The sequence below is a fragment of the Armigeres subalbatus genome, chromosome 1, assembly GCF_024139115.2.
Source record: "Armigeres subalbatus isolate Guangzhou_Male chromosome 1, GZ_Asu_2, whole genome shotgun sequence".
Taxonomy (NCBI): Eukaryota; Metazoa; Arthropoda; class Insecta; order Diptera; family Culicidae; genus Armigeres; species Armigeres subalbatus.
Genome location: NC_085139.1, coordinates 303,289,735 through 303,317,634, shown reverse-complemented (window position 1 = coordinate 303,317,634; position 27,900 = coordinate 303,289,735). Strand labels below are relative to the sequence as shown.

Below are 27,900 nucleotides of genomic sequence, written 5' to 3'. Positions count from 1 at the left end.
GACCTAGAGCGACTGAAGCAACCTGATGTTGGCACTGCATACGCGCAGCATCTCGAGACAGCGTTGCCGGAAGAGGGAGAGCTCGATGGGGCCCTTGAGGACTGGTGGAATACAGTCAAAGCAGCCATTAACGACGCAGCGGATAACAACATCGGGTATATGGGACGAAGTCGACGGAACGATTGGTTCGACGAAAAGTGCAGACAGATTCTGGAGGAGAAGGACGCGGGCGGTCGCGCTTCAGCAAGGTACCCGGCAAAACGTGGAACGTTATAGACGGAAGCGGAGATCTTTTTCAGGAGAAGAAATGCCGCCTGGAAGAAGCTGAGTGCGAGAAGATGGAACAGGTGTGCCGTTCTCAAGAAACACGCAAGTTCTATCAGAAGCTCAACGCATCCCGCAAAGGCTTCGTGCCGCAAGCCGAAATGTGCATGGATAAGGATGGGATCATCTTGATGGACGAACGTGTGGTGATCGAAAGGTGGAAGCAGCACTACGAGGAACATTTGAATGGCGCTGAGAGTACAGGCAGTGAAAGTCAAGGCAGCGGAGGAGATGACTACGTCAGTTCAGCGGACGCTGGAAGCCAACCAGCCCCCACCTTGAGGGAAGTTGAGGATGAGATCAAACAGCTAAAGACCAATAAAGCAGCTGGTAAGGATGGTATCGGAGCTGAGCACATCAAGATGGGCCCGAAAAAGCTAGCCACCTGCCTGCACAAATTGATAGTCAGAATCTGGGAAACTGAACAGCTACCGGAGGAGTGGAAGGAAGGGGTTATATGCCCCATCTACAAGAAAGGCGACAATCTGGAGTGTGAGAACTTTCGAGCGATCACCATCCTTAATGCCGCCTACAAAGTGATATCCCAGATCATCTTCCGTCTAACCTCGACCAAACCGCGAGTCTTTCGGTTCCCCAAAACTAACATTATGTATAAGATTTAAGAAATGAATTGTTAAACTTGATTTCGGCTCCGTAACGCTTCACGGCAATTGAGCCTCCAAAATAAACGAAAGATTAAAAAAAAAAATCATCTTCCGTCGTCCGTCACCATTAGTGAATGAGTTCGTGAGAAGTTATCAAGCCGGCTTCGTTGACGGCCGCTCGACAACGAACGCCTGAAACGTGAAGCAACAAAAGTTGGACTGGTGGTGAATGCGTCAAAGACAAAGACAATGAACATGCTTGTGGGCGGAACCGAGCACGACAGGGCCCGCCTGGGAAGCAGTGTTACGATAGACGGGGATACCTTCGAGGTGGTCGAGGAATTTGTCTCCCTCGGATTCTTGCTAACGGCTGATAACAATGTTAGTCGTGAAATACGAAGGTGCATCATCTGTGGAAGTCGGGCCTACTACGGGCTCCAGAAGAAACTGCGGTCAAAAAAGATTCGCCACCGCACCAAATGTGTCATGTACAAGACGCTAATAAGACCGGTTGTCCTCTACGGACATGAAACATGGACAATGCTCGAGGTGGACTTGCAAGCACTCGGAGTATTCGAGAGACGGCTGCTTAGGACCATCTTTATCGGTGTGCAAGAAGACGGTGTGTGGCGGCGAAGAATGAACCACGAGCTCGCCCTGCTCTACGGTAAACCCAATATCCAGAAGGTAGCTAAAGCCGGAAGTGTACGATGGGCAGGACATGTTGCAACAATGCCGGACATAAACCCTGCAAAGATGGTGTTCGCTTCCAATCCGGAAGGTACGAGGCGGTGTGGAGCGCAGCGAGCGAGGTTGGCAGACCAGGTGCAAAACGACTTGGCGACAAAACGTGGGGCGCATTCGAGGATGTAGAGATGCGGCCTCGAACCGTGTGTTGTGGCGTCAAATTGTTGATTCAGTGTTATCTGTTTAGATGTTAACTAAATAAATGAAATGAAATGCAACTGATGAATCCTTTTACAATTGCAAGCGGTTCAAACCTCAACCCCAGTTTCGTACTGCTCACAACTTAGTCACTGGAATCATTCTGCACAATTCCCAATTCCAAAATAAGGGTCTGCTGTGATATCAAATAAAATAATTTAAATGATCACAAGAATGGATAAAATTATTTATATATTCTATTTTTGTCGAATTTTTGGTTTCCTTTGTCTTCGTATTCGCACTGGTTTATAGAGACACAAACATATATCTAAGGGGTTTAAAATTTGATAAGGATGCTCAGGACTATAAAATACTGCAACTAAAGCAATCTACATTACACTGTTGAACCATCATGATAATTTCAAGAAGCGTATAATAACACTGATCATTCCCGTATGCTTAGCAAACTCTACAATCGGGAAGAAGCCATTCAAACATAATTCGAACAGAGTAATAGTCGTAACTTAAAAACTGGAATCTCATTATCACAAATTAAAGAAGACTAGAATTAATGGGTTTCATTCGCACACACTCCCTTATCTCCGCTACGTGGTAGTAAAGGGCAAATTTCCTCATCACGCGATCATTAGCACTGTGATGTCGCGTATAAGAATAATATTTGCTCGGATTGAAAGCAGCACTCTTTTTTCAAGCGTGATTATTTTTGCGCACACAAATTCAGCGGGAGGAAATCGTGCGGTGATAAATACAATAACTACAAATGCCGCACTCAAGCTTATTTTTTGTCTGCATTCAAATTTGGGAGATTCAGCTTTGGTATGGTTTCATTTTTCCAAGAAGAAGGTTCGCAGTACAGGAAAAAAAGGCATCGCTGCTACTAACTCACTAGCACTAACGCGGTCACTAAGGCTGAGCATTGCATAGCTGTTTTTTTGTTACTTAATAGGGCTGTCTATAAATACATTCTGATTTGTTTATCTTTAAAATAGTTCGCCGCTCTCGGTCGTAGGAATCTAGTAATACCAACATCGTAATAACGGAGCCTGGAGGATCGCAAGGGGGTCCATCAAAAGTTCTACTCTGTAGCCTCCTTATGCCAACAACAACGGGTTATGCCTTCCCAGTGGCGTAGCCAGAAAATTGGTCTGGGGGGGGTTTTCCGAACATTTTTTTTTTCGAAAAAAAAAATTTCTTCTGAAAATTTTGTCTCTGGGGGGGGTTTTATGCCCAAAACCACCCCCCTGGCTACGCCACTGTGCCTTCCTAATTGATTTGTATCATTATTTTGTATTTGGGTTTGTCATGCTGTTTATGTTTATTCGGTTTTGTATTTATTGTTCGCGGTCACACTTCTTCTCGGGATAGACGAATGCGACTTGATGGCAGATCAGCTGACTAAGGCGAAAGCTCTCCCTAGGATACCACTTCGAAGTCCTCTAAATCGCGACTGTAGCTGAAAATGAAAATGAAATGTATTTAGAATGAATAACAAGACCTAAAAAAAATAATGAAGTTATAGAATTCTCAAATTCACAGGAAGTTTACAGATGCTATTTTTAAGTAGCTGATTTACACCCGGTGTTGAGAAATCCCCGGTAGCCGGTAGAGCAAGACTACCAAAAAGGATCTAAATGCAAACACTAGAAGCTCCTCACCAACAAATAAAAGTTTCAAGTTTTTCGTATCATCATTGTATTTTTGGCATGACTCTTGTGCCGAATCTTCGGTGCCTATCTGTTGTGCCTAGCTTTCTTATGGATTAATGTCACATGATCTTCTCTTAAAAACTAAACATCTACTCACGACCTCACATCTATGCTTCACGTGTGCACCTTGCTACCATGCCCGCCATGTCGTAAGCCGCTCCGCTGCGTCGTTATTCGTCGTGGATTCCAACGACGCGCCGTGCTCGCCGATCACAACAAGATCGCCGATGAAGAATGTTCGCCCTGCAGGACGGACCTGGATGGCTCTGATCCTCTGCGGCTCGTATGTGTCCTTGAGCCTACTTCATGCAGCATGCGAGAGCACCGTCGACTTGGCCGGGATGACGAGCCTTGACAACCCCAAAGCGAAACCGGATCGAAGCTCCTGAGAAAAACCCTGTACCGTGGATAATCAAAATTCGGACACTCTCAAACTTCGGACGCTTGAATTCGTATGGGAAATTTTCTGAAATATTTCATCGAAATGTTTCGTCAAGCTGGAACGGAAGGACTAATAGTTTTTGCTTGTTTTAGTATAGTTACATTTTAATAAGACATGTTGAAACAATGCGATGAAATGATTAAAAGACAGTCGGAGCTGTGCAGTAAGAATTGTTTTCTATAATTCTTCTCGTTACTGTGTAATCAGGTGTCCGAAGTTTGAATCTTTGTGTCCGAAATATGAATCCAACCCCGCCGGTGTCCGAGGTTTGAATCAAACAGAAGCCGGACATTTTCATAAATTGCAAACATTTTTTGCAATATTCTGCACGTATTAAATACGTAAATCAAAGATGAATACTGTACTCAGTGATTGCAATGGTGATTTAAACGGTGTGATTTAAAATGCGACTTAACAGTATGATTATATATCAGAAAGTGCTTAAGCGTCCGAAGTTTGAGTTTGCACGGTATTTCGGATGCATAATTTTAGAAATTGAGCCTGAGTGTGATCCACATTTAACTCACCCGTTCTGGGGTTCTTCGTGAAATGGCTTGCAGAATGCCGTTGGTTCTGTCCCGCGAAAATTGTCCACTATGCCTTGATGTGCTTGCAATTTCGGCCTGTCGATTAGCAACCGCCTGTCGGCTCAATAAGTGTCGTTCAGTCGGTACAAGGAACGAAAGCTTGCTGAAAGCTAACGACAAAATGGCGTCGTGAGATTTTGTGTCGAATTTCGCATGACGAGTGGTTTGTTTTCCAACTCACCTGAATTTATACTCCGATACTCGCTGGAAATCAATCCGACGGCCAAAGGAGTTTTATGAACCTTCTACACTTCGTGTGGTCAACTGTGTCGAGCCACAGGCACGTCTGCACCACAATTGTGCTGATTCAAGCCACGCGCCCGGTGGCGTCCAAAACTGCGGATGCAAAATGGAAGATAGTAATTCTATGTTCCACGGAAAACGGCGTCAACCTTATTATTAATCCAAGAACTTCAGCGCACCTGTTGCGATCTTTTCTGTGTCCTGCGGTAAAAGTGCACTTTGGCGTGGAAAACTAATTTTCACCAAACTTTTCTGCGGGCCGTGGACGACGGACAGTCGTTATTGCAGGGGAATACGGCTTCTCCCGTGGACAGAACCGAACTGATGTGCCTTCTCAGTGGTGATCGTTTTTCTGTTTCTCTTTGTATTATCAAAAGAGACAGGAGTGTTCATGTGTGTGTATTTTCAAAGGGTGGTGATGTTTTGCAATACCGTTTTCTCTTGGGATTGAGGTTTGTTTCAGGCTAAGCCATTATTTACGCGGTACCGTTGTGAGTGTTGTCGCCTTCATTTCGCATTTTGTTTGTCTCCACTGGTCGTTTGGCATAGGAGCACGACAAACTATCAACCATGATAGTGGCGCAAGGGTGCAATTGGCAGGGGATCTCAAACTAATATTTTCAATGCGTTTCAGTCGACTCGATTAATTTTAATCCTACACATGTTTCTTAACTATTCGGACTCCAAATACAGACGATACGAATGATAACAAAACTTAACGTAACACAACCTTACCACAGACGCAGAGTTTTTTGTGAGCGCTGACAGGCAGCTCACAAAAAACTCTTAGACTCACTTCCTCAAGAAGTCGCAGAGAGACAGAGCAGATCAAACGTCATCGACTTAAGCAAACCTTAGTATTTTTACAACTACAACATAACTAACAAACGCAAGCATCTTTGCTCGCCAGATCCAAAAGCTCAAACATAACGGCAGCGAGTCCTGCCAGAGGTGATCTGAACGCTCACTAATGAGCAAAAGTCTCTGAGATTTTCTTGTCCCATCATCTATGTTATGCTGGTCCTGTGGCAAAACACTCAAACTTGATCTACACTAGTTTTAGGAGTAACAATAAAACTAGAGATCTTACATGTAACATAATGTACAAACTAAAGCTGGCTAATAAAAGAACGAGGACAGCGGACACTGACTGCTACGTTTGAGAAAAGGAAACATTTCCGAATCCCAAATAACTACGAGCCCAATAGGAGGTTTTACCGCACCCCCCGGTCTCGTTGCTTCGGTAGAGTTTTTCGTAGTGACCTCCATGTAACAGACTACCACTGCGTTCTAGACCCACGCCTGTATCAGTCAATGTCGCTCAGACGGATTTGCACCTTTACCGCTAACTTGCCTAATCAGAAGATTGTTGTTGTGTAGGCAATGCTGCTTGTACGCCGGCTTCAGTAGGCTGATCACTGATCGATGTTTTCTTCGGTTGTTGTGGTGGTGACCGTGTTCGCAGCTGTATCTGATGTGGTGGTCGACTTGATGGCAACGTTCTTGTTTCTTGTTTTTGGTTCTCTAGTGTCTTCCGTAGAACGTGTTTTAGTGGCGGTTTCGCTCGTCGTTGACAGCTCCTTGCTTCTGCTGCTGCTTGCATAGCTTGTGTTCCGTCAACCGAGATGGGAGTGGGCACCGACTTCCTTAGAGCTAGTACAAACACTAGTTTATGTTTTGCAATGCTTTTAGCTGTAATTCAAATTTTGTTTAGGAACTTTACAAAGATAATTGTTTATAGTCTTACATCAATCGGTCTACAACACACTCGATTATTCGATTCCTACAGAATCGCTGATCTCCCACGCGTATTCCTGTGTTAGGTGTTTATAGGTTAGATTAGAAAAAAGCAGCAAATTCTACAAGCTTACGGTTTTCGGCTAGTTTGACTTTATAGATTCGAATAGATCCAGATCGCCACTGAAAAAAACAGGTATCCAATTCAAACAGAGTCTTGTTTCTAATCTATCTAATTTTCAACTACGAAACACTGCGCGACTTTACTCTTCTAGCTACGTCTGAAGCGAAAGCGTTTTCTACCGGAAATGAAAATTTTTGCTTCGTTTTTTATTACTTCCGTTGAACTGATTCGAACCGGGCGTACTTGAGCGAAGATGCGAAATCAGTTTTGACACTAGGCAGTTTGCGCCATTCCGACCCCTCCTGTGTCATCCATGGGTGCATCGCGACGGGCAGTGCTGCCAGTAACATTATCCCCCCCGTAACACTGATCACCGTCACCTGATCCAGTTTTACTAACGCTTTGAACCTGTAATACCACCAATCTGGCAGCTGATCGACGCAAAACCCCCTTCGCAGTTTTAACAAGTGCTTGTCGGATTCTGCCATCGCTTCCTTTGATAACCTGTACGATACGGCATCGCGTCCAACTGTTTCTAGGGCGTTCATCTACCAAAACGACCAAATCTCCTTCAGTTAGTGGGTTAACGTCTGTGTGCCATTTTGGTCGTTTAGTAAGAGTTGGCAGATACTCTCGTATCCAACGATTCCAAAACATATCCAACTGCATTTGAATCTGGCTGTATGAACTTTTCAACGCAGATCCCGGGTCTGTAGGCTCCATTGCTGGTTGACGTATTCCGCTTGAACTTCCGAGTAGGAAGTGATTTGGTGTCAGTGCCTCACTTTCTTCTGAATCGAGTGACAGATTCGTAAGAGGCCGGCTGTTGACGATTCCTCGGATTCTACTACTGGAGTCTCCAAACCTTCGTCATCAAGTTTTCTGTTATTGTTATAGGCTGTTTCCAGAGCAGTTTTTATTGAACGAACTAACCTCTCCCAGGATTCTCCCATATGCGGTGTACCTGGAGGGTTGAACAACCATTTTGTGTTGGCGTTAGTGAATGCCGCGTTGAGGTCCTCTGCTATCTGCTTCCGTTGTTGATCCAGCATCGTGTTTGCACCCACGAAATTGGTACCATTGTCTCAGTATATTTCAGATGGCGAGCCACGGCGGCAAACAAAGCGGCGCACGCATTTCACACATGATTCTGTACTGAGGCTGTAGGCTACCTCCACATGGATTGCACGGGTCGTTATGCACGTAAATAATGCTATCCACCTTTTGGCGTTGCTACGACCTACCTTGACGATGAGGCGCCCGAAGAAATCCAAACCTACGTAGGTAAACGGTCTGATGAACGAAGCCATACGAGCATATGGTAAAGGGGCCATGCGTGGGATCTGCGGAACCACTGACAATCTTTCTCTACTTTTTTCACGCTGGAACGCAATCGGGGAATGTAATACCGTTGACGGATTTCATTAACGACAGTCTCTGTATTTGCATGGCGGAATTTTCGGTGATAGTCCTCTATCACTAGGTATGTGAACCGGTGGTTACGTGGCAAAATAATCGGGAACTTGGCATCGTTGTTCACATTTAATGCCGCTCCAATTCTTCCATCCATTCGTAGAACACCAATATCATCTATCACTGGAGAAAGTTGATAGAGGCTACTTGACCTTTCCAAATGGTCCTGCTGAGCCACCGGTTTTTTCTGATTACGTGTTATTTGCACGAGCTCATCCGTGAAACTTTGCCACTGTACGAGACGAATCAGTGTATATTCTCCTTTTTTCAATTCTTCTGTTCCTAGGTGTCCTTTGACTGGTTCTTCATAAATTTTCTTACTTTTCAGGTTGTTTACGAATCGATGCACAAATGCAGCAACCTGGACAGCTTTGAGAATCTATCCAAATTTATCACTTGTTGTGGCACAGTCAATTCTCTATGTATATGGCATGGACGTAGTTCGTCATAAACGGGTTGTACTGCGATACCTTGCTTTGGCCAATCTTGCGAAAGGAAATTTGGGCCTTTGAACCATGTACCGTCTGCCGATAACAACGGACCCTTACCCCACTTGGGGCTTCATCGGCTAGATTCTGTTTAGATGGCACCCATCTCCAATCTTCTACATTGGTCAACGTTTGAAGTTCTCCGATACGGGAAGCCATGTATTGCTTATATCTACGAGCATCTGATTTCAGCCAAGACAAGACAGTTACTGAATCGCTCCAGAGGAAGCATCGTTGGATATTCAGAGTGTGATTGCTTTCGACAAATTTCATTAAGTGAGCACCAAACACCGCAGCTAGTAACTCAAGGCGGGGAACGGATAGCGGCTTAAGGTGATTATACAACAAAGCCACAAATCGGCCATCTTGGAAACCACGTGCTTTTTCTAGTGATTTTTCAAGAGCACGAATTGAGAGAACCACAACGCCCATGGAGAGGAAACATCCGTAGATCGTTTGCTTACTTATGCTAAACAATCGACTTTAATTTCAGCATTGTACGAACATTATTACGCTAGATTTGAACTTTTCATAATAGGAGTAGAAACCGTGTGGTGAATTTGAAATTCACCACATGGCTTGATTGTATAATCACCTTAAGGGGTTTCACTTTAGTTTTCGCGGTAACCAGACTGCATTCTTCATTTCCTTGGGCGTTTGTATTGCGAAAATATGCCGCCACTAGGTTGCATCGCTTGCGTCTACGAAAATGTGCAAATGAAGATAAATGTGATGATACATGATCGCACCATCGAAGTAACAACGGGGAATATGTATATCACTGATCTTGTTCAACGTTGCGATCCATTTCCCCCATCGCTCGAAAATCTCATCATGTACTTTCTCGTCCCAGAGTGTACCCGAGCGCCAGACTTCTTGTAATAATATCTTTCCATGTACAAGAATTACACCAAGCAACCCTAAGGGGTCAAAGAAAGCCATCAGACATTGCAGCATCTGACGTTTTGTCGGACGCTCCTGAGATCGTAGAAGCTGCTTTACTTCCTCTTTAACATCTGTAGAGAACCCCAGTTCATCAGTTCTTGTCATCCACAGTAATCCTAGAACACGTTCCCATCCGTAATCATCATTTAGGGTGAATTGTTTATCCTTCAACGAGCCGACCTCTCCCAGGTTGTGTAAAACTTCAATGCTGTTAGACATCCAGTTTCTTAGTTCAAATCCTCCGTATCCGTGTATCATACGCATTTCCTTCGAGATCCGTGTGGCGTCGTCAATGCTTTCGTAGCTTTCCAAGGAATCATCAACATAGTGATTCTTGATGATTCCCTCAACGGCTCGTGGAAATTCATTTATGAATTCATTTGCGTTTTTATTTTTGATAAATTGAGCTGATGCTGGTGAGCAGGCGGACCCAAAGGTCGCTACGTTCTGTTCATTACATATATCTCCGCAGGTCCAGACTCGTTTGTGCGCCAAAGAAATCTTTGCGATTGTCTGTCTTCGGACCGAATAGATATCTGGTGGAACATTTCTCCAATATCAGATGAAACGGCCACTCTGAATTGTCGGAAGCGCATCAGCACTGCTGGAAGCGAGGAGAGTTGGTCAGGCCCTTTAAGCAAAAAGGAATTGAAAGATATACCATCTACTTGAGCTCGGCCGTCCCAAATCAAACGAACTTTAGCCTTTCTTGGATTGAACACTGCGCCCAGTGGTAAATACCACACTCTTTTCAAATCGGCTTCGATTATTTCGTCTGGCGTAGCTCGATGTGCGTAACCCTTTATTACATATTCTGTCAGCTGATTTTGTATGCTTTCCCGTAACGATGGATTCTTTCTCATCCTTTCTCCAGGCATTCCAGTCGTCTAATTGCCATTCCATAACTGTCGGGAAACTCTACCTGGTCGCTTTTCATCCACTGTACGGTATGTTCAGGGTTGTTACGACTACGCGGATTTCGCGATTTTCGCGGATTTCGCGGTTTTCGCGGATTTCGCGGTTTTTGCGGATTTGGCGCGGATTTCCATAACAATTTTAGGGTTTCGCGCGGATTTGGCGCGGAATTAGTTTTAGGCGGAAATTTAATAAATAAAATTATTTAATGGCATGCATTACACTTTCAAGCATTCTTTAAACAAATGTTATGATGAGAGATACGTCACTTGTTGTCATTTTTAATCCATTCTAAAACACGACGCACACAAACCATGTCTATTGAAGGACATAAACACCCATTTTCATCTTGTCAATTTATTTGTTATTCCAAGATATTTGTCAGTTTCTGATTGGTTATTTCTTTTACGATGAACCACTCAGCATGATATATTATATCATTCTTCAAAAGTTTTTTCAGGATTTTTTTTTTCAACAGAATATCGCCTTGAATTTACAAAAGGGTTATAGCGATGATCACAGAAATTTCTGTAATAAATGCTCAAAAATTGCACCGGGAGTTTTTCCGCAGGAAGTCACTAATCAATTTCTGCAAGTGTTTCTAAAGCGATTTCCGTAGGGGATTTTTGCAAGTAAGCTCTGAAGTTTTTCCGCAGGTTATTTTTGGAGAATTTACTTCAACTCACGACAAAATTCCCAAATGAATTGCAGAATAATTTCCCAGGGGAATTTTTGTAAGAATACTCGGAGGAATTCCCACAGATGTTCTCAAAGAATTTCCACAGACAATTTTGGAGCGGATTTCTGCAAACATTTCCCTGAAAATTTCCGCGAGATTTTCCGGAGGATGACCCGTAGAAATTTCTGGGATGAATCGCACGCATGATAAATTTCTATAAATAAAGTTCTCGAAGTTTTTGGATGAAATTCCAGTAAGAATGGCCAAAAAAATTTCTGCATGAACTTTTAGAAAAGCTTGTTACAAGAATTGAAGGACTAATAACGGACTTAATTTCTGTTGGAGTTTACTCAAATTATTCTGCCGTATTTCCAAAGAAATTTCTTCTGAAATTTCTGAAAATATTCCTCTGTAAATTCCGAAGGAATTTACGCTTGATTCCGACTTAAAAATCAACGGAGCTTGAGCAACTTTTTTAGAAGATGTATTATTTGTTTATTGATACCAATTCAAATATTTGTTTTACAGAAGTTTTGTTTAAAAAAACGGAGCTTCATTGTCTAATGCCTTAATATCTCAGCAGGTTTGTCTTGTGATCAATAACTACAAGAAAGTTGCATAATTAATTACTTCAGAAAAAAATGCGGTTTTGGCAGATTTTTTTATATTTGCCAAGTTTATCTTTAATCAATTATGATCAAATCTGGCCTTAACATTCATTTATATATCAACGTATCTTGTGCCGAATTCTATAAAGTTCTATCAACAAAAAAATGACCAACCAACGGAACAAAAAGCAAATCCGAAAAAGCGGTGCTTATTGAAATAGTTTTGACTGATTAGTTCTTGATCCCTTAGATTCAGTACTTCTAGTGGTGAATAAGGCCATTTAGAAGGGTAGTAATACTTACCGCGGTTTTATTAGCATTTTGATACAAATATATGTTGCAAAAAAACGAACTTGAAGAAAACACGTTCAATAAATTTTTATACAAAAATTGATATTTAACGTGTATTTGCTTAGAATTTAGCTCTAAATCGCGCGGATTTGACGCGGAAACGTATTTCATGTCGCGCGAAAATGGCGCGGATTTGATTTTAGTCGGCGCGGATTTGGCGCGGAAAATATTTCAGGATTTCCGTAACAACCCTGTATGTTAATTCTTGCTGTGTATCGCAGAGATGCTAAGATTGACCTGACGGGAAGTTTTCTCCATTCGTGAGACGTTACCTGTCCACAACAAGCATAGCGGTAGCGTGACCCCATCGACACCAAGTTGTTTCGCTAAGTTATCTTCGATCAAAGTCATTGAAGAACCATCGTCCATGAAAGCATAGGTATCAATTGAAGCTTCCGGTCCATGAAGCGTTACTGGAACAATGCGGAATAGTAACAGGTTTACAGTATGACGATGAGAAAAATTCTCTGCGGTTGTAATCAGTGATGGCACGGTATCGTTGGATGGCGGCGAGTGCAAAAGTGGATGGTGCCGGTATTGGCATCCGTTAATTCCGCAACGATTAGAGTTTCTGCAGCTCCTTCTTCCATGATCGTTGAGGCACGTACGACAAAGCTCTCTGTCCTGGATCAGCTTCCATCTGTCTTCTACCGCAAGTTGCTTGAAATTTCCGCACTGTGCAATCCGATGATCTGGTTTTCGCAGGGGATTGAAGAGAAGGCTAATACGCCTACCCACCATTCATTCAATATGGCGTACAATGTTTTTGTTTTAATTTCGTTTGATTCACGATAAAAAAACTTCGGAAGTATCGACGGGCTATTTTTCGACATAAAGAAGCCATACAGACACAAAAGGCTAGATGTATCTCAACCAATTACAAGTTTTCGCCAGGAGAAGTTAATTGCCGATAATTAGCACTAACTGCATACGAACCAATCACCCAAAATGAGCGCTGAATTCGGGTATACTACCTAGAAACTGGGTACCAAAAACAGAAGTACCAAAAGCGATGTTGGGTAGAGTGCCATTGTACCGCGGATGACAGGCGTTTCACCCTCCTGGGTTTTCGACACGCATTGCACAATTTTTCCCGTTGCTGGCTGACTTCTCCTTCTTTGGTGTGGGTGTTCAGAGTTCCACGAAACTTGGCATTGAACTTTTCGTTTGAAGCATTTTTGACACTTGAATACACAGTCACTTTACTCGCAGACAAGTTGACTTCCGGGAACTGCTGAAGATAAGCGCCCCACTGCATTTTGATATCTCCGGGCAATTTACCTACCAATTCCGAGAGCAATGATGGGTTTGACAGGTGTGCGCGCTGATCTGCTGCCTCCAAGTGATCGCACAAGCTTTGAATGGCCATACCAAAATCGATCAGAGTTTCTAATTTCTCGATTTTGGGCGCTGGGACCAATCTAACCTTTTCGAGCAGAGCATTGATCAATATTTCTGGTCTGCCATACAACAAATTCAAGGTGTCGATGACATACGGAACTGAATCTGGTAATAGTAGTCGACTTTGTACCGCGGCGTACGCTTGGCCGCGTAAACAACGTTGCAGCCGTGCCAAGTTTTCGGTATTCGTGTAGCCGCAAGCCAGTGTTGAGTTCTTGAAGCTACTTATAAACACAGGCCATTCGGTTGGAATTCCCGAGAATGTGGGTAGGTCACGAGACATAACTTGTCTGGCGGCCAACTGCGAAGGGGTAAGCGCGAATTCTGAAGCGTGAGAATAGACGGGGTTTAAACCCATAGAAGTTACTTTTGGTAGTTCATTAGTCGGAAAGAACTGTCCACTGGGATCGAGATTAGAGTTTATGAAATTTTGTTGTGAAATTTCACAAAATGGCGGATTAGGGTTTTCGTCGTGTTGTTGCCGCTGAACGATGAAGTTTGATTCCGGTGACGAGAATTGCGTGCGTGGAGCCGTCTAGATCCTCCGTGTTTCCGGAGCTTGTCGGCTTGTTGTTTCACTGCGTACCTTCTGCTTCCCTTGGGTGTTCTGTACCGTTGAATCTTGACCGCCTTGCGTATTTTGTTGATTCTCCGTGGATCATCAGTTGTTGACAGCTTTTGCTGTTTACATAGCTTGTCAAGTACTGCACTAGTCGGGTTTAATGTCCTTGGCGTGATACTGACCACACTTGCCATTCCGTACGTCCTCCAGCATGTATAGGTTGCTTCCGATAATCTTGACCACTGTAGCTGGAACGAACTTGGAATTGAGCTTGCGATAAATGTGATCCACCTTGGACGACTGCGTGAAGGTTCTTAGCTAGATGAGATCGCCGACCTTGAACGTGATGTTCCGTGTCCTCGGGTTATAACGCTGCTTGGTTTTCTCGTAGTTGTTCTTGATGCGTTGGATGATGACTTCTAGGATTCGACGAATTTCCGAGAGTCGGACGTCTTGTGCAACCTTGGGATCATCCGGTGTGTTTAGCTCCTGCTGAGTGTGAAGATCGGTGTACAGTATCAGCTCCCTACCAAAGTTGGCGTAATGCGGACAAACTCCGGTGGCTTCGTGCTTTGCTCCGTTTATAGCTGCGACGATGGCTTGCAGGTTCTCGTCCCACTCTCGGTGCCGGTCTAGGCAATTTTCGGATTGGAAATTGTCTCGATTTCCCTAGGCATACAAGTAGTATCATCGTGCTATACAAATGATATACGAATGCAAAAATGGTAACCTGGCTTAGCAACCTCGCAGGTAATAACTGTGGAAGTGCTCAATGAACACTAAGCTGCGAGGCGGCTCTGTCCCAGTGTGGGGATATAATGCCAATAAGAAGAAGAATTGTGGATCGGATGGATCACAATTCTGAGTGATGGGGCGCCCGCAAGAAGAATGTTGTAGATGTGGATCGGATGGATCACAATTATTCGTGGTGAATGCTCACAAACACGAGTTCCTTACTCTACGATGGTGGGAAGCGCACAAGAAGTATGTTGTAATTGTGGATAGAATGGTTCACAATACTGCATGTTGGGACGCCCTTAAACAAGTTTTTTCCTCTGCGTCGGTCGTACACCCGCAAGAAGAACAGTGTAAATAATTGTGTATCGAAAAAATCACATCAATGCATGGTGTAAGTAAGATGGAATTCTTATCTACTACATTGACTCACCGACTCATGGGTCTGCTGTAGTTAGACATAGCCGACGTGGACCGGTTGTTACTTTCGCCGTCATCGTTCGACTCGCCCGACTGGTACAGCATACACTGGTCCAGATAGTCTGCGGTCAAATACGCCGGCAAATCGCCATCGTCTTCATCCATCGGTCCATAGTCCTGAATATCGTCTGTTTCCTCCTGCGTCTCCACCATACTCAACCACTGAGAGTTGTGGTTGCGGAATTTCTCCAACTGAAACCAAATTCAAACTCGTTAAAATTCTTTCGTTTCACAAAAAAATCACCGTCTACCTTAATCCGAGAGGCCCACTCGTTGTCGGTGATCGCGATGATGTCCAGACACAGGTCGCACACCTTCCGGATCTCGGTGTTCTTATCGTGCATCAGGTCGATCAGATACGCCGGTGATTCCGTCTCCTTGATCATGTACACCCGGGTGCTCTCGTTCCGAAGCACCTGCTGAAACACGAACACTATCTGCAGGACCATCTCGTCGTCCTCTTGCTTAGCCTTGAGCAGTTCGATCAACGACAGAATCACGTCCGCTTTGCACAGCAGCATAGCGCAGGATTCATCCGATGCGCACGTGCCGAGGAAGACGACCGTTTCCAGCACCAGATCGTCCTTGTATTTGCCTGCGAATGAAATAATTTCATCAATAAAAATATTAACAATTCAAACAGTAATGATTGTGTTACCTGGTACCAGCATGTTCCGAATCAGTGGAATAAGATTGAAGTTGTGAATGATTTGCGAGTAGTCCAAATCAGGCAACGCCAAGTTACCCAGCATGCCCAAGCATTCGACGGTAAATTCCTCATCTTCACATTTGGTTAGAATTTCCGCTAGATCTCCAACGAAATCCTGCACAAAAGCAAAGCAAGGATCAACCGTGGATTAGAATAATTTTGACAGTTTGACTTACCACAAAATGCATCCTTAGTGACTCATGCAACGAAATGTTGCGGATCAGCTTCATCATCAAAGTGTCTTGATATTTGAACGCCCGGGACATCAAGTTATGCAGTCGATTGTTCTCGATCATCATGGCCGCATTGCGTTTGTTCAATGCCAAATTGATACCCAAGGCGATCAAATCCGGATCGGACTTCTGATTCAGGTTCAACAGCAACATATCCGTAACCACCGGGACACAGTCCGTGTAGGTGAACATCGATTTAATCTTATCGTCCAGACTCATGTGGTAGAGAATCTTGGTCACAATTTCGTGATGCTTATCATCGCTCAAAAAGGTGACCAACTTCGGCAGGAAGCCCACTCGTATCATTTTCGCGCGCAGTCGAGCGTCGAAGGATAGATTGAACAGCAGTTTGAGCGTCACCTGCACCAGGTCCTTCTGCGATTGCAAAAGACGCGGGAGCTTCTCCACGATGTTTAGTTCGTACATTTCGTCCTTGTTGTCGCGGACGATCGAAAGTTTCTTGAGAAACGTCACGACCAAAACTAGCAGGTCGAAATTTTGGCGTTCCAGCGCTTTGAGCAACATCTTCACGATGTTCTTTTTGCGCATTTTCTCCTCTAATTTGACGTTCTCGGCAATGTTTAGCAGCAGGTAGAACGCTACTCTTAAAAGCTGCTCCTGCTTCTTGGCGAAGATTTTGAACTGTTTGTTAATTTTGTCGTAGTCGTCTTTCTGCTTCTTCGGATCGGGTTTTTCGCTTTCCGGCGATTGATTATTAAGACTATCGTTGGAAGCCGTAGTTTCCTTGTTCAACTGCTCGTGATAACTATTGTTCATTGCATGTGCCTTAACGAGTGATGAGCTCATGCTCCCATGATAGCTGGCCCAGTTGCCCGATTTGGGCCGTTGCTTCAGCTCCGGTATCCTTCTGCGCGGAGGTTCCATTTCTTTGGGCTTCTCTTGATCGATGATCGTGTCTAGATATTCGGCACTCTTATTGACTTCTTTTTCCTTTTCCTTACCCTTCTCACTACCAGCACTGCTGCTTTTCCGGGCATCCAAGTCGTTCTTCATTTGATCGTACCGCCGGAGTTCGTAGTCGATCACGTCCATGCACAGGGATCCGATCTGAAAATAGTACGAGATTGAAGATCACTCGGAACTTGTTATCGAACTTATCAGATTACCTTGTAGTTAACAATAACCGAATGGAAATTTGTGTAGGTTGAAAAGCAGAAAAATATGTAGATTATGTTGGTGGAGAGATCCAAGGATCGTCGCCAGTCTTCGCGGAGCACCCGCGAGAGTGCGCTCAGAACAGCTTCTGCATTGTGAAAAAGAAAATACAATTTTAATTAGGTTAGTGCTACTCGTAAAAATCAGAAATAGTGCATAAAAACCCAACAAGTTAAATAAAATAATAAGCTAGGTACCACAAGCTAGATTGAATGACTGAACATAATTGTACCAAGTAGCTGAATTCAATTATTGCGGTTAGAAACTACGAGTAGATTTATGCGATGCTACCCGAAAGAAATGGGAATTGTTGAATACTTCCATTTGAATTGCACGATCAATTCGATCGGAAATATGAGAAGTCAACGATTCTTACATAACTCTAATCGTAAAATTAAACCCATTACTTATCAGGTTATGATTGAGCAATCAGTAAAATTTATTACCGTTGCTGTTTCATCACAACTATATTTTTCAACTGAATGGAAACTAAAAAACCCAGATTAATCCACCTAGCGGTGATGGTGCCTTTCTAGTTTCTTTGGAGTGAGTATAGTTTCTACGTACTTTTGGTATGCAAAAAAGTATTTTGACCATAGCTTCTGAGCCCATAGTCCGATCCGTTCAATTTTCAATAGGAAACAATGGGACAGAATTCTGCGTCGAATGCAACTTGTTGAGAGCAAATCGGTTAAGGATAAGTGCTAAAAAATGAGTGAGAAATTTTCATGTAAAAAAATGTATTTTGACCATTGCTCCTAAGCCCATAGTCCGATTCCCCCAATTTTCAATAGGAAACAATGGGACAGGATTCTGCGTCAAATGCTTGTTGCAAGCAAATCGGTTAGGGATAAGTACCTTAAAAATGAGTGAGATTTATTTGTCCACAGACATACACACACACACACATACACACAGACATCACTTCAATTCGTCGAGCTGAGTCGATCGGTATATAACACTATGGGTCTCCGGGCCTCCTATAAAAAGTTCATTTTTGGAGCGAACATATAGCCCTTACGTACACTTTGTATACGAGAAAGGCAAAAAGGTTTGTTTGAAGAATATTCTGACAACGGAGAAATCGTAAAATAGATGGATTTAGTGATAAGAGCCGTCATAAACCCATAAATGACAATAAACGGAGTGACTAATTACACGATTATGAAACCCACAATTTGGCCTTAGAATAAAACTGCCAGCACAATTCAATTGCTGCTGTTAACGGCCTTCGGTAACCATCAAAACAGAATAATTTCTTACTTCATTGCTGATCAAAGCAACCGGAGAAAAGAAACATTCGATCGTGTTCGACTCTCTCTGGGTAACTGGGTCAAGATCAACCAAACAGATGTGCGCCAATGCAATTTGTTTCTCATTGCTTTGTTGCAGCGAGGAAAACCCACCACAACCGATTAGATTCATTGTCATTATTGATGCATTCGTTTCGACGTGGCCATTCACCCCTTCGCTTCATCTTCTAATTCCCGTATCGATATCCTCTAATTGCCGCACAGCATGACTGGGCGATCCACAATTTCTGCTCTCTGTTTACTTCGGGCGTGATGTGTTTTAAAGCTGCCGCGATCATGTAACCGGCATGCCACAGTGAACTCGCGCGCGCGATCAACCCAATCAACTTTGCTACCATTTTTTCTCTTCTATTTTGCACACCTTTCTCTTTTTTTTCATGTGTGCTTCGAACTCTGATGTTGCTCACCAACCAATCCGCACACTAATTGGAGTGATCCACTGCCGGCGATAAGACGCGCGGTTATTAAAGTAAAATGCAAATAATTGTTTTGGTGGGTGCACGGCGCACCTAACGAAGGCACGAATGCATTTTGCTACTTCCTGAACATACAGCCCGGCACCGCATCGCACTTACCGTTCTTCTCCAGTTCGCCCAAATTGTCAGGATCTCGGGCCAGTTGCAGAATCAACCGGGATCCCTTGATCTTTTCCGGTAGGTCTTCGTACAACAGCTCGATGTACTCGTCAATGTTCCGTATGGTAGCCTTTTCCGCATCGTGGCCGTTCATTTTGCCGGATGCGTTTCCGTTGAGTCCACCGATGCCACCGGTTGCAACACCGGTGGGACGCACTGCCGACCGCTGTCCGGTGGCCGTTGCTGGAGTTTCCACATTTTTCCGATTCTTCAGGTAGTAAATTATCTGTTCGATGTCGGACAGTTGGGATTTATGAATGAGATCACATTTGTCCACCACTTCACGGGCCAGAACGGCAGGGTCGGTTTTGGCGTTCAGCGATTTCAGACGGATTATCCGTTGGCAATCCTGTAAGGGAAGAGAAAATTTAGGAAATTAGTTCATTGTAGAAAAAGTCATTACTTATGTCCCCTAAATTAAGAGTTTTGAACGCCAGCCTCCCTTATCACGCTCTCTGCATGGAGTCTCTAATTTTTCTGTAGAACGGATCCTTCGAAAAATGCCCAACATACACCCTAAAGCTCCTAATAGAGAACGGTGATCGGTTTTCGAGCTCAGTGCGTTAATAATGGATTTGGTATACTGAACAAGCTGAAGAAAATTAGGTCGAATGGAATTGTGTAGAAATGTCCATACTTCCGAAACCTGTGTAATGATCATCTTTGAATATCGGAGCTCTGTCTCAATTCCCGAATTGAACTTAAATTGAATTTGAAAGTAATAGTTCAATAATTGTCGAAAAAACAGCATGCAAAGCAAAATTATTAGATAGTTTTAGCATAACTATTTAGTAGATAGCAAAGCAAACATTAGATAGTTTTCAACAGAGACTGGGCGAAGTGATCTATAGCTAGGTTACTCAAAAGTCCGCCGGGGGCAGGCGACAGTGAAAATCATGGTAGCGCCGTTGATAGTTAAAAAGGCGGGGTTACGATGACTAAGGTCATCCAAGAGGTGTTGACCAACCATAACAAGCGCGTTGGACAGAAGATGGTAGTGATCACAAACATCACGGATTCGATCATGGCAACAGATACTTCAAACAATCCATGCTGACCCTCCACATCCGCAGGATCAGCAGGGACAAACAAGCCGACCAACCCTCTGCGACCTAGTCGTGGTGTCGAAGCAGGAGTGGAAGTCGCCGTTTTCAGTTTTGTATTCATGTAGGGAGGTAAGAACGAAAGATTAGTCTTCTTAGGAGAGAGAACTGGCGGTGAGCCATGCAACAGAGTACTTGTTGGAGTCCTGTAAGAAACCGGAATGGAAGATTCGTATTTTTACCATGGAGAAAGCGTTGAAGATGAGCCATGCAGCGAAATCACGATGACGCAAGGCGGTTGGTGAAAAGGCCACTAAAGTCTACATGAAGGAAGTCGTGCAGGTTGCCGATCCTAGAGAACAACTGAAACCAGTAGCTTCAACAAGAAAGGTTATTGCTGTTCGCCGGAATGAGGGCCGGCCGTGTATCCCAAAAGGGCAAGAAAACGAGAGAAGGAAGTCACAAGACGTGCGGCTGATGAAAGGCCACAGTTTCTGCCAAGAAAAAAAAAGTACCCGTGATACGAAAGGAGAACCTCATTGTAAAAGAGACAAGTGAGGCAATTATCGTCTGACGGACGGTAAAACTTAGTCTCAGGCCGTGAGAGGCGACGAAAATCTACCTGGCTTGGAAGGAGTTGTCAACTGCAGCAGTAGAGCGCATAAAAGCGAAATAATACTTGTCAACTTCAGACGGAGGAGAGATACTTATAAAAAAAATGGTCATAAATCCTATGACTGAAGTTAAACCGGAGGTTTGGAACAGAGGTTATCAAGTGCGGGAAAGCTATGTCCGTATGATTACTGGGCCCTGTGGATCAGAAGAAAATGTTGCAGTAGAAGTGACCGCATATAGAACTCGGTAGCACAGAAACTACGGATCACATATGGAGTGCTGCCTGTAGTACGCTAAGCCCAAACTCGAATCTTTTTTCACTAAGGGAATTTCGAGCCATCTTCGAGGAATTCCACGATTTGCTCCAGCAACTCTAACATAACTATGGTCCTCACAAGTTCCAATACTCACGCTTCCACGGGTTTGCCGATGACGATCGACCGTTAATTAAAGGTTGTGTACTTTGCTGGTAATGCAGCCTGGGTACTGTGCGTCGCTTAAAGCGCACTATCCTAGTCCTTGTGTTCCTTGTGACTTTAAATGAATTTGACCTGACTGATCGAGCGTCTGTTGGCCAAGAAGGTACAGCTCCAACAGTGTCGGTTCTGACATCCAGAACTGACGACTGAGTATGAAATGTTATTCCTCGCATGCCATGGGAGCCCCATCTTGTTGGATAGGGAACTTAGACCAATAAACCGTTCGAAAACCCAACGAAGAAAGATGAAGAACACCTATGCCTGGCGTATTGCAGCAGCAATAGGGCTTTTCACTTCACGGGAAACGTCATGGTTACATGTCACAAGCGTTCTAAGGTAAACAAATTCTTCAACAATTCCAAACACATCCTCATCAGGTACTGCTTCACAGCACCAACACCACTAGGTCTTCCTCTATCTCTACCTGCGTACATGTACCTTGGTAGAGTTAATGGTTACGCCTATCCTCGCCGTCTTCCGGCGGGACAAAAGCCTCCAGTAGTGCTTTGCGATCGATTCCATTAAGGTCGATGTCGTCCGCAATGCCCAGGTGCATATGCGACCGTGTGATGATAGTGCCGTTGGTCTGCACGCCAGATCTCCTAATCGTACCATTTTGAGTGCAATGTTAAACAATAAATTCGAAAGTGTATCACTCTGCTTCAATCTATCTAAGGTCACAAACGAAGTTGAAATTCCGTCAACAATCCGAATACTTGATTTCGAGCTCCACTTGTGGTGGTTCCACAGCTTAACTGTCGCCGACTATGTCCATCCTGCTCCTTAATATACTTTTATTTTCACCATTCAACAAATCTTTGGAGTGCTAGACGAATTCCTCGACCACCTCGAAGGTATCCCCGTCTATCGTAACACTGCTTCCCAGGCGGGCCCTGTCGCGCTCGGTTTCGCACACAAGCATGTACTTTGTCTTTAATGTATTCACCATTGTCGCGACCGTCCTCTGACATCTCCATGCTCTGCATATCCGTGCTCGGTCCGGCTTACTGCAGTGAGGAAACTCTTAAAAACTCACTGCAGTAGCGCTCGAGGAATGAGCTACGATGCGGATGGCTTGCCGGCTGCTGCTGGGTCGGAATGGCTCGACGGATGAGCCTCGGTTCGGCTGGCTTGCCGACTGCTGGGCTGGGTGCGCCCCGTTCGGCTAGTTTGCCGAATGCTGCTTCAGTTCGGCTGGCTTGCCGACTGCTTGGTTTGATGCGCCTCGGTTCGCTGGCTGTTTGACGTCTACTGCAGTGAGGAAACTCTTAAAAAACTCACTGCAGTAGCGCTCGTGGGACAAGCTACGATCCGGCTGGCTTGCCGGCTGCTGCCTCTTGCTGATGGGTCGGAATGGCTCGACGGATGAGCTTTGGTTCGGCTGGCTTACCGACTGCTGGGCTGAATGCGCCCCGTTCGGTAGACTTGCCGGTTGCTGCTGGGTCGGAATGGCTCGACGGATGAGCTTCGGTTCGGCTGGCTTACCGACTGCTGGGCTGGATGCGCCCCGTTCGGCTGGCTTGCCGGCTGCTCGTGGAATGAGCTACGATCCGGCTGGCTTGTCGGCTGCTGCTTCGATTCGGCTGGCTTACCGACTGCTGGGCTGGATGCGCCCCGTTCGGCTGGTTTGCTGTCTGCTGCTCCGATTCGGCTGGCTTGCCGGCTGCTCGTGGAATGAGCTACGATCCGGCTGGCTTGCCGGCTGCTGTTTCGATTCGGCTGGCTTACCGACTGCTGGGCTGGATGCGCCCCGTTCGGCTGGCTTGCCGGCTGCTGCTCCGATTCAGCTGCTTCGCTTGATGCGCCTTGGTCCGCTGGCTGTTTAACGTCTACTGCAGTGAGGAAACTCTTAAAACTCACTGCAGTAGCGCTCGTTGAATGAGCTACGATCCGGCGGCTGCTTCTTGCTGAGGGGTCGGGATGGCGCGGTTCGACTGCTTCCTTCTAGCGCTCCTACGATGTGCTTTCGTTGACGTTCGTCGTAATTCTCCTCGATGCTCTGCAGTGCATGCGGTTTTATAGGCAGTAATCTTCTTCTTTTTCTTTTTCATTGGCTCGCCATGAATGACGTGTATAGCAATAAGGGACCTCGCACAGTAACAATGGGCGGTCGTTTTTTTTTTAATCGATAAAACTGCAATTTATCAATTAAAATTTGTTTCAATAATTTCAAAATAATTCCTTTCTTCTTTTTTTGTTTCTGCTTTTATTTATATTGTTCATTATGGTCCCTGATGCTACAACCATCAGTCCAACTTTTGTTGCTTCACGTTTCAGGCGGGTGTACAGTTCTGCCACCTTTGCAAATGTTCGACCGACAATGTCCATGTCATTCGCGAAACAAATCTGGATCTGTTGAAAATCGTACCGTGGCTGTATAACCCTGCTCTCCGCATGGCACTTCAACAGACACGAAAGTCCATCGCCCTGTCTGAGTCCTCGGCGCGATTCGAACGAACTGGGGTGTTCGCCCGAAATCTGCACACAGTTTTGTACACCATCCACCGTTGCTTTGATCACTCCGGTAAGCTTCTCAGGGAAGCTATTCTCGGCCATAATTTTCCATAGCTCTACGCGGTCTATACTGTCGTATGCCGCCTTGGAATCAATGAATAGATGGTGCGTTGGAACTTGGTATTCACGGCATCTTTGAAGGATTTTCCGTACAGTAAAGATCTGGTCCGTTGTCGTGCGGCCGCCATCGAAGCCGGCTTGATAACTTCCCACGAACTCGTTCACTAATGGTGACAGACGACGGAAGATGATCTGGGATATCACTTTGTAGGCGGCATTAAGGATGGTGATCGCTCGAAAGTTCTCACACTCCAGTTTGTCGCCTTTCTTGTAGATGGGGCATATAACCCCTTGCTTCCACTCCTCCGGTAGCTGTTCAGTTTCCCAGATTCTGACTATCCGTTTGTGTAGGAAAGAGGTTAGCTTTTCCGGGCCCATCTTGATGAGCTCAGCTCCGATACCATCCTTACCAGCTGCTTTATTGGTCTTTAGCTGTTGGATGGGGCCCTCCTTAGCCGTGCGGTAAGACGCGCGGCTACAAAGCAAGACCATGCTGAGGGTGGCTGGGTTCGATTCCCGGTGCCGGTCTAGGCAATTTTCGGATTGGAAATTGTCTCGACTTCCCTGGGCATAAAAGTATCATCGTGCTAGCCTCATGATATACTAATGCAAAAATGGTAACTTGGCTTAGAAACCTCGCAGGTAATAACTGTGGAAGTGCTTAATGAACACTAAGCTAAGAAGCGGCTCTGTCTCAGTGTGGGGATGTAATGCCAATAAGAAGAAGAAGAAGCTGTTGGATGGCATCCTTAACTTCCCTCAAGGTGGTAGTTGGTTGGCTTTCATTGTCCGCTGAACTGTAATCTCCTCCGCTGCCTTGACTATCACTGCCTGTACTCTCAGCGCCATTCAAATGTTCCTCGTAGTGCTGCTTCCACCTTTCGATCACCACACGTTTGTCCGTCAAGATGTACCCATCCTTATCCCTGCTCATTTCGGCTCGCGGCACGAAGCCTTTGCGGGATGCGTTGAGCTTCTGATAGAACTTGTGTTTTTCTTGAGAACGGCGGGTCTGCTGTCTCCGCTTCCCTCTATAACGTTCCACGTTCTGCCGGGTACCTTGCTGCAGCGCGACCGTGGCCCCGGGCCCCCACATTCCTTATGTACCAAAACCAACCTTTTTTGTACATTTTGGGGCCCCCACAAGCAGTTGGCCCCGGGGCCCCCTTCCGTCTAAATCTGGCCCTGCATGGAGAACAGACGCTCAGTAAGATTTGCACCTCCGGAGCAGTGGTGGAAATACTCGCTTCATGAGTAAGAAAAGAGTGTAATTGGGCCTACCAAAAATGACACACTCGTGCAAACCTACTGCCTGCATTTATTTGGCACAATAAACAAATGTATTTTTGCTCGAACATGCGTGAGAAACATGTTCCGAGGTTGTTTTATGACATTTTGCAAATTAACTCGAATGACTCGCGAAGCTTCACGAACATTTTTTGGGGTTCGTTTTTCTGTTTTCTCTGCGAGTAGTGGGTAGGCAAGAAAAAAGCAAAACAAATGTTCGTGAGTATTTTGCATTGCCTATACTTCTCGATTTGTGAGCAAGGTTAACAGATTTCCACAACTGCTCCGGAGAGGAATAATAATAAAATTTGTTATTATTATGTTATTATGGAAGAAGTATGGAAGAACAGAACAACAAATGAAGAACACATTTTGCAATCATAACAAAGTTTGTTATTCATTTATCATTTGCATTTTCAACATATCAATAATAACTGTTTTTGATATTTTCCTTTCTATGAATATTTTGCTATTGGTTTGCTCTTATAATAGCAAATGAGTTATTTTTTAGCTATTCGCTCGAACAATTTTTGCTATTATTTTAGTTATTTTAGCAACTATATCAAACAAACTAACATCAGATTTTGCTATTCTGTTATTCATATAGGTATTAATGGTTAAACTTGTTATTCTTTTGCTATTTTCTTCTACCCGGGTAATGCGATTTAGCAGTAGTCCGGCCATTTGTAGTGCCTCCATGATTAATTATAGCAGATATTAGTAAATTAAATCCTAATTAGCTCTAGGTCTTTGTAACCTCGAATCGAGCATCAACATAGGTCACCGATCCGGCACTGAACCATTTTCAACACAGCGCAAAGCATCACAGCACGGCCGACGCGTATACATAATACCTGTTCGTCAACCGAGTCCAGAGACCGCGACTTCCTTATTAGTAGAGCTCTCGTTTCAACATCTCGCGCTGCTGCCCTTGATACAGCACAATCACACCGCACGCTCCGACTGACTGGGTGCTGCTGGTGTTCTTCTGCCGTCGATCGTTGTCGCACAGGTTGTGAAGTGTTGTTTGCGAAAAAAATCATCACAACACACCTTCCTGCTCTACGGCAGTGCGCTGTGGGCCAGCAATGGAAAATCAGTGTCACACTTCGTTGCAAATCAATAAAAAAAAAATAGTTGACATTTTTGGAACATTGTAGTAGTTCGTATGCCAGAGCTTTTGATTTTGACTATTCTGGTTTTGAAATAGTGGATGTTTAAATATTCTTTTGTCACTGGCTCATCGCTCATCTGTTCTTCTCACTACTTTGAATTTGGCACCTTGCATACCTTGTATAGTTTTGATCAGTTCTGAGATTCAATTAATATACCAAATGTTGAACACGTTAATGTTTTTAATTAAGTTAGTTGGATTGAATTATTAAGACGTTCAGATATAAATAATTTGCAAACAAATTCAATGCTTCTTCTATCATGCCGCTTTGGCCCACTGCACACTTTCTGCTCGTTTTCTAGTCTATAGACTCTTCTTCCTCGCACCGCCCACGGGCAAAACAATACTCCCATATTAAAGTTTGACTTTCCTCCTCCTCCTCGTTTGCACTTGTACCAGAGCCACACAAACCCAACGGATGACTCACCTTTCTATCCTCCAGCATGGGATCGCCGGGTTCCCCAAAAACGGCCGCCTCCAGTTTGTAGTTGACGATGAGGGCCTTCTCCGTCGGATGTGGCTCGATGGTTCCACCCTTCCATCGTCTGCACGGAACACGATGGTTATGCCCACGGCAGCAAGAAGTATCAAACGGACGGATCGATGAAAAAAAGAAAAAACAAGTACGGAAAAATCAATAAACTGGAACTCTATGGTAGGGTGGTCAAAAATACTCTTTGTTGGAAATAATTTTTGTAGCACTGATAAGAAGTATGTAGCTGCATAAATACTACTGCTTCCAGTTAAATGAGCTCAAATTTTTATCCAGCTCAGACTCTTCAAAAGAGAAGACTACCATATAAAGCAAGATGCATTTAGTTTAAAATATTTGATAAAAGCAGCTGGATGATGGTCAATGAATAATTGCGTACTCTTATAGAAAACGTCTATTATTTGGCCTAGAGTAAGATTTGAACTTATAAATCATTGAGTATGTTTGGGTACGCCCTACTCTTTAGTTGCTATCCGACAGAGCTACTGACTGGGGCCGTAGCTCGGTGGATATTTCATAATCGTCTTGATTTTTCACTATTGATTGATACTTGCTGGGGCCAAATTCTACTCACTTCTTAATATATTTTGCGTCCTCGGACTGCATGTGGTGGCCGCCACCGCCGTAGGTTCTGCTGTTGTCTCTACTGTTGGTACTGCTTCTGCTGATCGGGGAACGTAGCGCCGTCACGATATAGTACAGGTAGTGGATCGTAAATAAAATCAGTGCCAAACCTGCGATCCAGTGGAACAAACTGGCCAGCATACAACAACACTTGGGGCGTCGCGAATGGTGCTGTGCTGTTCGCTAGCCATCAAAACCCTCTTGCTGCTCGCTCACTACTACTGGCGCTGCTGT

At 44.5% G+C, this 27,900-nt stretch overlaps 1 protein-coding gene and 1 long non-coding RNA gene across 3 annotated transcripts; both read right to left on the bottom strand.

The window, feature by feature from the left end:
• Positions 1 to 2,040: 2,040 nt before the first annotated feature.
• On the bottom strand, positions 2,041 to 27,900 carry LOC134207842 (kinesin-associated protein 3). The gene is made up of 9 exons (XM_062683795.1): positions 27,617 to 27,900; positions 26,977 to 27,094; positions 19,318 to 19,726; positions 17,381 to 17,517; positions 16,197 to 17,321; positions 15,970 to 16,135; positions 15,563 to 15,906; positions 15,265 to 15,503; positions 2,041 to 3,288 (listed from the first exon to the last, which is right to left on the bottom strand). The coding sequence occupies exons 1-9, from the start codon at positions 27,805 to 27,807 to the stop codon at positions 3,249 to 3,251; spliced, it is 2,769 nt and encodes a 922-aa protein (XP_062539779.1). The 5' UTR covers positions 27,808 to 27,900; the 3' UTR covers positions 2,041 to 3,248.
• On the bottom strand, positions 3,297 to 7,239 carry LOC134207847 (uncharacterized). Of its 2 annotated transcripts, none has more exons than XR_009978433.1 (3): positions 6,561 to 7,239; positions 4,511 to 6,505; positions 3,297 to 3,938 (listed from the first exon to the last, which is right to left on the bottom strand). It is a non-coding gene; the product is annotated as an uncharacterized LOC134207847 (long non-coding RNA). The 2 variants fall into 2 exon arrangements; XR_009978432.1 differs by having other exon boundaries at positions 4,511 to 4,906; positions 4,993 to 7,224.

Bases quoted from the DNA above. Each gene is read 5' to 3' on its own strand.
- LOC134207842 (XM_062683795.1), bottom strand. From the start codon at position 27,807: ATGCTGGCCAGTTTGTTCCACTGGATCGCAGGTTTGGCACTGATTTTA. The intron at 27,095-27,616 runs GTGAGTAGAATT...TGTTCCGTGCAG, and splicing joins GACGCAAAATATATTAAGAA to ACGATGGAAGGGTGGAACCA. The intron at 15,907-15,969 runs GTAACACAATCA...TTTCATTCGCAG, and splicing joins TCGGAACATGCTGGTACCAG to GCAAATACAAGGACGATCTG.